General features: G+C 36.6%; 1 protein-coding gene across 1 annotated transcript in view; it reads left to right on the top strand.

Annotated features, from left to right (window-relative positions):
• The window catches only part of DLG2 (discs large MAGUK scaffold protein 2), a 1,122,948-nt gene that overhangs the window by 405,279 nt on the left and 707,116 nt on the right, over nucleotides 1-10,553 (top strand). The window contains exons 7-8 of the mRNA XM_042781713.1: nucleotides 4,906-5,050; nucleotides 7,323-7,461. Coding sequence (XP_042637647.1) covers nucleotides 4,906-5,050; nucleotides 7,323-7,461 — 284 coding nt within the window. The remainder of the gene's footprint in view (nucleotides 1-4,905; nucleotides 5,051-7,322; nucleotides 7,462-10,553) is intronic.

Genomic DNA, 10,553 nt, shown 5'->3' with positions numbered 1-10,553 from the left:
TTGGCTTTGTCTGCTCAAGCTGCTCTTTGAAATTTTCTGTTCAGCTCTTTTATCTTGTCATTTCTTACTTTTGCTTTAGCTCTTCTCTGTTCAAGGGCAAGTTTCAGTCTCTTCTGTCATCCATTTTGGTCTTCTCTTCTTTTCTTGTCTTTTTAGTGACCTCTTGCTTTCTTCATGGATGATGTTCTTGATGTCATGCCACAATTTTTCTGGTTTTTGGTCATTGATGTTCAATGCATCAAATCTATTCTTTAGATGGTCTCTAAATTCAGGAAGGATATATTAAAGATCATATTTTGGCTCTTGTAGACTTGTTTTAACTGTCTTTAACTTGAAGCTGAACTTGCATGTGAGCAGTTGATGGTCTGTTCCATAATCAGCTCCTGGCCTGGCTTTGGCTGAAGATATTGAGCTTTTCCACTGCCTCTTGCGACAGATGTAGTCATTCTGATTCCTGTGTATTCCATCTGGCAAATTCCACGTGTATAGCCGCCATTTGTGTTGTTGAAAATAGGTCTTTGCAATGAATAAGTCATTGGTCTTGCAAAATTCTATCATGAAATTTCAAGCATCATTTGTGTCCCCAAGGCCAAATTTTCCAACTACTGGTGGAAATAAAAAAGTTTGTTTCCAAGTTTTGCATTCCAATCACTAATGATAATTAACACATCTTGATTGACTGGTCAGCAGAAACTGATAAGGATCTTCAATTTCCTCCTCTTTGCCTTTGGTAGTTGGTGCATAAATTTGAATAATAATTGTATTAACTGGTCTTCCTTATAGGCATATGGATATTATCCTATCACTGACAGCATTGTACTTCAGGACAGATCTTGAAACATCCTTTGTGATGATGAACACCATGCCATTCCTCTTCAAATTGTCATTGCTGGCTTAGTAGACCACATGGTGGTCTGATTAAAAATGGCCAAAAGCAGCCCATTTCAGCTCACTAACACCTAGGAAACAGATTGAAACAGACTACCCCATCTTTTTCCACTGAGTAGCTGGTGGGTTTGAATGGCAGACCTATTTTAGCAGGCAGGTGCTTAACTACTGCATCACCATGGCACCCTTATACTTGCAGCCCCTATAAATTCTCTCAAAAAAAAAAAAAAAAAAATGCGTCGGATCTAACTCATAGCACCAAACCCTCTTTGGGTTTCCAAGGCAGTATTACTATGGAAGTAGATTGCCCGATCTTCCTTCCAAGGAGTGGCTGGTGGGTTTGAACTGCCAACCTTCTGGTTATCAGTCAAATGCCTCAGGCACTATGCTACGAGAGCTCCTAAATTCTCTCTCAGTATAGGTCTATTCTCTGTCCATTCTTTACATAAATGTATCCTATTAGAATGTAGTTTTCATGAAATCAGGGATTTTGTCTATCTTGGAGAAGCAACATAGGCTACATTGTCTCTGGAGCCAAATTACCTGTCTTTGAATTCTACCTCTTGCACTTATTGTCTCATTGACTTTGGGCAAGTTTCTTAACTTCTTATTGGTGGTTGTGAGGTTTGATTGTGTTGATATATGTATGGAAGTAGATTGCCCAGTCTTCCTTATGAGGAGTGGCTGGTGAGTTTGAACTGCCAGCTTTCTAGTTAGCAGTCAAATGGCTTAGGCACTATGCCACCTGCAGTGTAGTAAATTACATAATGTGGCTTTTTTAGCCATAAGTCTTTGTAAACTTCGTGATGGAATTTGCTATGAGCATCTGAGTAGCTCCTGATTGTTAAAGTTATCCACTTGGGGTATTTCTGTTGAACCAGCAAGAAGCAATCTTCTGGGAAGTTCTTTCTTTCTCAGATATTTAGAATTCTGATGTTGGGATTGGTTAGTTTGACCACTCTGCCAGGCGCAAAAGAGGGCCTTCTAGAGGCAGAAGGAGTCTCTCTGACTTCTGGCTGAGAAAGATGTGCTGCTGAGAGAAATGCAATCCTGAGAGACACACACATGCTGAAAGAGGGACATGAGAGACACAACTGGTGGAAGAAGTGGGAGACACACACTGCTGGGAGAGAATCTTAGAGAGGCTGTTGGCTGAGAGATGGTGGACTGAGAGAGACTGAGCATGTTTCTGAACTTGAATTGTAGCCTGTTTTTTCCCTAATAAACTCCACAATCTGTGAGTTCTGTGTGGCCACTGCAACAAATTGCTGAACCCAGCAGAGAGGTGGTGGGTGCTACGGGAGGAATGGTTAGTGTCAGGGTTTGTGAAAGGGCTGGAGGGAGGTGGCATGTCTGGCCTTGCAGAAATAGGCCTTGGTCTACTGATGGTCTTCCTCTTGTGGGATTAGAGGAGGTCAGAAGATGTGGCCTCTCTGTCTTTTTGGCACCACCAGAGCTCCTAGAGTGTAATATGGACATTGATATAAAAATAAATGATTATGATTATATCACTTTTGTTATGTACCACTATACCCCTAGTACATAAGACAGTGTCTGGCACATAGTAGGTACCCAGTGAAGACTTGATCAGTTAATGAACAAACACTACACACTGGAAATACAAAATATCATTTGGAAATACATTTGGAAATACAAAAGATCATTTGTCTAGGAATAAGACATGAGAACCAATAGAGGACCATACAACACAAAGATCTTGTAGTCAGCATTTGTGCAAAATAGCCAGGGTCAATTGCTTCCAGTTACAGGGTACCTAACTTGTGGTATGCATCCCGGGATCAACAGGCACATGGAATTTATATGACATAAAGCAAATATTATAGCAGTGCTACTAAGTCTTATACAACTAAAGTGCTAATTAGATTGCACAAAGAATACATACTATATGAGTCCAATCCAATACTCATGGTGCATTTATTTTAATTCTACATCATTTCAGCAGAAACTAACTAAAGAATCACTCGATAACAAAAGAGTAGACAAATAAAGATAGCCTTCATATTCAAAATACTTCCTGAATATTTATTGTCATTTCTTCAAAGACTATGTCTCTCTGCAGGTATTACCTTAAAATTTTTTCAGAAAAGTATTTCAGAGAGCCATTGTAATGCCAACACCATGAAGTAAGAACTGCATTTTTATCATAGGCTTTTCTTTGCAATAAAAATAGAGGAGTTATTAAAACCAATGCCACTATTGCAATTTCTCCAAATAAGTTATATACCTCTAAAAAGTTGAATTGGCAGAAGTTGTATGATAGATGTATTGACAACAGGGACAGAAAAAGAAAAAAAAAATGTTGCTGCCTGAGGCTGCTTGTGTACAACCAAACACCACATGGGATTTGGTTCCTTGGTGTGGAGGTTTAGGGTCATAGTTTCATGAGATATCTCAGTTATTTGGCCTAATGTGTTTGGTATTTCTGTTTTACTTCCAAATTACTTGTGTAGTGTCTGGGGTCATAAAAGCTTGTAAGCAGCCATGAAAGGCAAAATAATTACTCTTTATTGGCATGGAACAACAGGAAGGAGGAGAGTCAGGAATAGGAGGAGGATATAGAAAGTGTGGCTAATTTCCTCTATGAACCACTTACTCCCTTGCCATGAGACCAGAAGAAATTGATGGTGCCCAGCTACCAGTGCTGAATATTTTGATCAAAGAGTCCATATAAGAATCCTGATCAAAAGGGGGAAAAAATAAAACAGAACTTAAAATTCTCATGGACTCTGGACTTTCTAGAGCCATGGAAGATGGATGAACACCTGAAACTATACCCTGATATCATCTTTAAACTTTAAACCAAAAATATCCCCTAAAGTCTTCTTAAGAACAAACATGCTCTTTTAATTGACAACAGCAGGTGGAATAATTAGATTGGAACCTTAGGAGACAGTGAATGTATATTAATAGAGGATGGAACAACTCAGAAAAGGAGAGTAAAGATGGTTACACAACTCGAAGAAAGTAACTATTGTCACTAAATGGTACATGTAGAAACTGTTAAATTTGGTGTATGTTTTGCTGTGTATATTCTTAACAACAACAACAAAATAAATTACTTGAAAACAGTGGCAAATAGTATTCTTGACCCTGCTCACCTGAGAAGCCTTATGTTCCAACATTAGTACTCCTTCCTTGGCAAATAGACTCTCTTAATGTGAGGAAAAAGATTTCCCATTGTGATGGGAAAGATTTTTAAAATGAGTAAAGTCAAAATTTGATGAAGGTCTAGGGAAATGAGGGCTCCTATGTAGTTCTGGTTTGAAGATAAACCAGGTGTTTCCAGAGTGCACTTTGGGAATAAGTATCAAAAACCTTAATGATAATCTTGTAGTCCGGCCCAGCAACTCCACTTTTATGAATCTATCCAGAAGAAATGACCAAAGCACCCAGGACATTGCATTAGTAAGGGATAAGTAAAAAAAAAAAAAATTGTTACAGCCATGAACACATTGCTCTGCAGAAAATAAAAGTCATGTTGTTGAAGTGATGATGTGGACAAAGGGTCACTGCTGTTTTAAAAAGCATGTTCTAAAACAGTGTGTATGATATAATCACAGTCTTGCAAAGAAAAAGTTATACATGTATGGAGCAGAAATATACATATATGTACATATCCAAGTAGGGAGATTGTGGATGATTTTTATTCCATTTCTTTTCTAGTTTTCTTCAATGGATATATTTTACTCTTACAATCACAAAAAATTATGACAAAACGTAACCCCTCATGTCTTTTTCCCATAACTACGTTATAATGCATGGCCTTCTCATAAGTAAAAAGGCAAAAAACAACCTTGTTGTGTAGCATCAGTGACTGTACCTTATCTGCTTTCGCTGATGCTGTTAATCCATCTGTTCTATCAGTTATTGCGTAAAAACTGGACTTTAATCATTGTAATTTAATCTTTAAAGTCATAATTTCAGAAGAGTTATTGCCTGAATATTTCTCTTTATTTACATGGAATTAACAATAATATTAACTTTTTGTCCTTCCAGGTAAACAATTATAGTTTAGAAGAAGTAACACACGAAGAGGCGGTAGCAATTTTGAAGAACACATCAGATGTAGTTTATTTAAAAGTTGGCAAACCCACCACAATTTATATGACTGATCCTTATGGTCCACCTGATATTACTCACTGTAAGTACCACACTCAGTGGCATCTTCTAATAGCATGCCTGGTTTGCAAAATTGTAATTCCACAGAAGTATTGACTTGCTTAGCCTCAAGACAAAGTCTTCACCCTTTTTTAGCCTCAGGAAATACTTCACAGGGCATATCCTGTACTTTAATCTCTGATTGCCTTATCTGACCCTTACCTGTATTTTAGGGATGGGACAACCTGATAAGTTGAAGCGTCCACCAATATGCAAAGGTTTGTGGTATATGTTGGGGGCAGTGTGATTATAATAGTTTTGAGGTAACACATTTTTTAAAGCTATTAAATCCCTAAAGTATGATAGTTCTTGTGCCATAAAATTTTCTCCTCCTAGTTCAGATCTGTATAATAGCAGACTAGAAAAGATCGGCAGATAAATTAGACCAGAGATAGCTCTATGCTTCTTTGTGAGGAAGAGGATCTTGTGCTTCATTGATGAATTCATTATCTTCAATCCCACCATAGCCCTTACCTTTACCTAAATTTGTTATTTTGGTAGAGAAGCCGGAGGAACTCCTCATTCACTATGGTAGTAGGGGTGAGTTGGAGGTTTAACTATAACACACTATGTTGGGGTATACATGAATTTCATTGCTGCTTAAGCCCATGTTTTCTCTCTTTAATAGGTTAACAAAAATTTTATCTAAGTTTCTGTCTTTGGGGACTAGATTTAGAAGCAATTCATTTTCCTGATCTGATTTAAGGGACAGTTTTGTCAACATCAGTAAGCTTGTTCATTCTGAAATTTTGAGACTCCAGTTTTGAAACTCAAAATATAGATCAGAACCTGTCATTAATTAGCACTGTGGTTTTAAGCAAGTTGTTTAACCTCTCTCAGATTCAGATGTTCCTCTTGAGAGAAATTTAAGGGTTGAATATTTTTTTTACCTGTCCATTAAGTTAGCTATTACTTTTTAAATGATGATAGTAAAACTATTTGCCCTGAAATATATCTCTTTGAAAAAGAGTCTGCAAGCTGATTAGCCTTACCTTAGGATGTAAAAGAGTTTTAATGTCCATACTTCTTCAAACCTGATAAATTTATGAAGATCAGTTTTGAGACTCTGTGAGTCATTTCATGAAGGGCATAAAAGGTCAATGTCAAAGAAAGGAAAGAGAGAACAAAACCATTCTAATTATTCAACAAATACATACTGAGTAAGTTCAGTAGGTGCCTAACACCTTGTAAGGTAATATGTAGAATGCAAAGAAGATAAAATAATGGCCTTCAAGGATATATTTTAAAGCTATTTCCAATAAATAACAGTAATATATGGCAGAAGAAGACAGAGGTTTATGGTATGTGAGATTAAAATAAATGTCCTCTGGGAACTCAAGAGGAAGAGATAACATTAGTATTTCGATGATCAGAAATATCTTTATGCAAACAACATTTAAAGAGTACCTTGAAGAATGGTGAGATTTTAGCACTAGAGAAAGCATAGGAAACATGAATTCTAGGCAGTTGATATACTGAAACAAAGAAACAGAGATAGAAAAGCAAAGGTTTCATTTGGGAACCATAGCACAAGTCATGGAGATATCAGATTGATTTCTTAAAAGAATATTTATACGGTATTCAATACAGTAGTGGCAATGTAGAGTAATCAAGAGGGCTATATGACCAGAATGGGGTTTCAGGACAGTTTAATTCATCTCAATGTATAAAATAGATTTTGCAGGGGGGCAGGACTAGTAGGAGATAATGGTTTGAAAGTATTTTCAGTAGCTTAAAAGGAGATGATGAGAGTCTGAGTTAGGTTGAAGTAATGGAAAAGGAAGACCAGAGTTCTTGGTCTGGAGACATCTCTCTGAGAATGTAGCATATTTTGAGAGAAAGTCTTACAGAGCAATTTGCTTCTAGGAGCTTCTGATAATTGGATATTAATAATGTGAAAAGAATGTGAGCTCTGCAATTAGAAAGTTAACATTTTTATTTCTGTAGAAAATTGAACATCATTCTGAAACTGTGTGCTGAATATCTCTTCCAGTTCTTCACTTTGCTTTATTATACTAGTGAGGTTACAGATACAACTGTTGTGAAGTCTTTTCTATCCTAAAAGTCACCACGTGCTTATATGTATTAAATATAAACAAACAACAATTCCCCTCACTTGGAGGACAACAAATCCCTGGCATGTAGCAAAACCTATTTTTAACACACTCTCTGAACTGTAGCATAACAACACATCATTGAGTCATCCATATAAAAGATTTCTTCTTCTTCTTCTTCTTCTTTTTTTAACCCCTTAGCTTATTCTCCACCGATGGAAAACCATCTACTCTCTGGCAACAATGGCACTTTAGAATACAAAACCTCCCTGCCACCCATCTCTCCAGGAAGGTATTCGCCAATTCCAAAGCACATGCTTGTCGAAGATGACTACACCAGGTCAGATATGCTTGTTGATGAATTGGGTTTTGCTGTCATTAAAAAGAAGTAATCACATTTGCCTAATACATTGCTTTGAGGACCAACAAAACTTCTGAAATTCATTCAAAATTATTGTAGTCCTGCTCAGGTGGAAATCTGCAAATACTTGTAAAAGTGTGTCATAGTCCTCCATTTAGGAAGCAAAATCACATAGTCTTGGTGGAACAATAGTAATATTGTATACACCTATCCATTACTTTGCAATTTATTAAGACTTTCCATATATGACCCATTTGAGCTTTAAAGTTGTGCTGTAAGGGAGTACAACTCTCTATTATTACTGGAGAAAAAAAATTAGTGCTGAATTTTAAAAAGAAAGAAGTAGCATAGCAAATATCAAATACCTGGTTGTGAAAGAGCCAGGACTCAAAACCTTGGTCTTTTGACTCTAATTTCATATTCTAGCTAATGGTCAGCCACAAATCAATGGAATTTGCAGTTCAATAAACCCTCCTCCCTGGTATAATAACTGTAGACAGTGGAAAGAAAAGAAGAAAAGAAAATACTAAATGGTTTGAATTTAATATATCCTGCTAATGCCAAAGGAGCTCTGGTGGCATAGTGCCTAAGGCATTTAACTGCTAAGCAGAAGGCTAGCAGTTCCAATCCACCAGCCACTCATTGGAAGGAAGATTGGGCAATCTACTTATGTAGTGATACCACCTCGGAAACCCAAGGAGAGGTTGCTATGAGTCAGATCCAACTCGACAGCAATGAGTTTGGTGGGTTTTTTTTTTTTTTTTTTTGGTAATGCCAAAGGGGACTAGCAAGGTTCTAGGCCAGAGCACAGAAACACAAAGCTAATCCCACAATGGATGCCAAAGTTAAAAAGCGTACCTCTGAAAAAGTCAGGTCTGATAGGTCACAGAGAAGACCAGTTAACTTACTTAAATCATTACCTTTGAATATTCTATAAATATTAGATGATTAATAATAAAAGAATTAATAAGTTTTTTTTTTTCAATTTTAAATATTTTTGTCATACATTAATATAGGCTTATTGTAGCTGGTTTAAAAAAAAAAAAAAAAGATGTTCAAGAAACAAAAATCTTCCCCAGACTCCCTCAGCCCATCATGACCTCAACATGATAGCTTGGCATGAATCTTTCATACCTTCTCCATCCTCGTACAAACACGTTCAAACCCATACACTCAGATACAGGTGAGGTTTACATTGTTTTTACAAGTCCATACTTTGCAAATAACTCTACAAATTGCTTTCTCAATGAGTAATACGGTTACCAAAAATAAGATTACATAAAGATACATATACTTTATGTCTACATATTTTTGTGTAAAAATAATAGACAGGAACTGTTTCGATTTTTATATCCTGCCTGTCTAATGAAGCCATTTGTCTGCCTTTAAAAAAAATTACAGGAGACATCTGCCAGTTAACTTTCCTTACTGGTACACATGCATGCTTTGGCCTTTTCATTCTTTTGGTATTTCTTTTTAAATGATTAAGCAGTTTCCATTTATTTTGCAATTTCAGGTTTGCTGGAGTAGCTTGTTACATCTTTAGCCAAGGAATAGAATGTTTAGATGTTGCAAATGTGCATCTGTGGTATAAATCAAACATAAACTTCCCCCTATGCTGAAAATTTGATCTCTATGCTGTTAATTAATATAAATGTTGTGGGAAAGATAATCCTCATGGCTTTTTAAAGAACTGTGTAAATATATAGCACCTTTATCTGCCAGAGCAATGATCTATTTGCTCTCCTTCTATAACTAATATTTGATATGATTTTAATTTGAAAATGGCATTTTATCATACTAGGCCTCATGGTGAATTAGCATTCATTAAGGTCTCTGGATCATCTAGGCCTCTTGCTAGCAATTTTACATATACTCTCCATTTAATCCCTCAGAAAAACACTGAGCAAAGCTTTCATTGTCATTTGAGAGCTGTAGCAGTTAAAGCTCAAAGAGATGAAGGAACTTGCTTATGATCACACAGTTTTAAGCAGAAAAGCTGGGTGCCCTGCCAGATTTAAAATTCTAGCTAGGAAGAATTATTTCAATTTTCTCATTTTTAAATGAAAACCAAGCAATATAAAACTTTATTCATCTTAAAAATATGTGACTAAAAGGGATGGAGAATTTCTGTGAGCTCTAGAGACAAGTAGACTAAGGTTTGAGGTCTACCTCTACCACTTTCTGACCCTGGGAAAATCACTTAACTTCCACAAACCTCCATCCATACAATGAAAATAGCAGTCATATCTGTCTAAAACCAAAATGAAGAATAATCAAATTAGCTTTTCCACAAAGTCCATTTATTTGTTTTTTAAAATCCTGTAATTATAAATTTTGGAATTAAAATGATCTTTCTTCTGTTAAAGACTAGTAGTATGTAGCCACAGGGATCCAGCGGGATGCACATGGTGCACAGGTATCAGCCCAGCTTACAGATTGAGACAGACTAGGAAGAAGGAAGAGGCTGTGGAGTTCTCAAATAATTGGCCAGGGAAAACCTTATGAATAGCAAAGAAACACTGTTTGATACGTTACCGCACAACTTTATGAATAGTCCCATTAGGTTAGAAGGCTCTCAAAATAGAACTGGGAAAAAGCTGCATCATCTGAGTAAACCCAGCCTTAGTCCTATGGATAAGGTAAAGCTTTTGAGACCTCCATTTGCTGATGTGGCACCATTCAAATTGAAGAGAAACAGCTGCAGACATCCATTAACTATCAGAACATGGAATGTACGCAGCATGAATCTAGGAAAATTGGAAGTTGTCATAAATGAAATGAAATGCATAAAGATTGATATCCTCAGCATTAGTGATCTGAAATGGACTGCTTTTGGCCATTTTAAATCAGACAACCATGTGATCTACTTTGCCGGGAATGACAGTTTGAAGAAGACTGGCGTGGCATTCATCATCACAAAGGATGTTTCAAGATCTGTCCGGAAGTACAATGCTGTCAGTGATAGGATAATATCCATACACCTACAAGGAAGACCCATTAATACAACTATTATTCAAATTTATGCACCAACCACCAAAGCCAAAGATGAGGAAATTTAAGATTTTTAT

This window comes from Orycteropus afer, unplaced genomic scaffold, assembly GCF_000298275.1.
Source record: "Orycteropus afer afer isolate SDZICR_OR568_19922 unplaced genomic scaffold, OryAfe1.0 scaffold00154, whole genome shotgun sequence".
Classification (NCBI taxonomy): domain Eukaryota; kingdom Metazoa; phylum Chordata; class Mammalia; order Tubulidentata; family Orycteropodidae; genus Orycteropus; species Orycteropus afer.
Note: the sequence above shows the minus strand (reverse complement) of the source record. Positions and strands in the feature narration are given on the sequence as shown.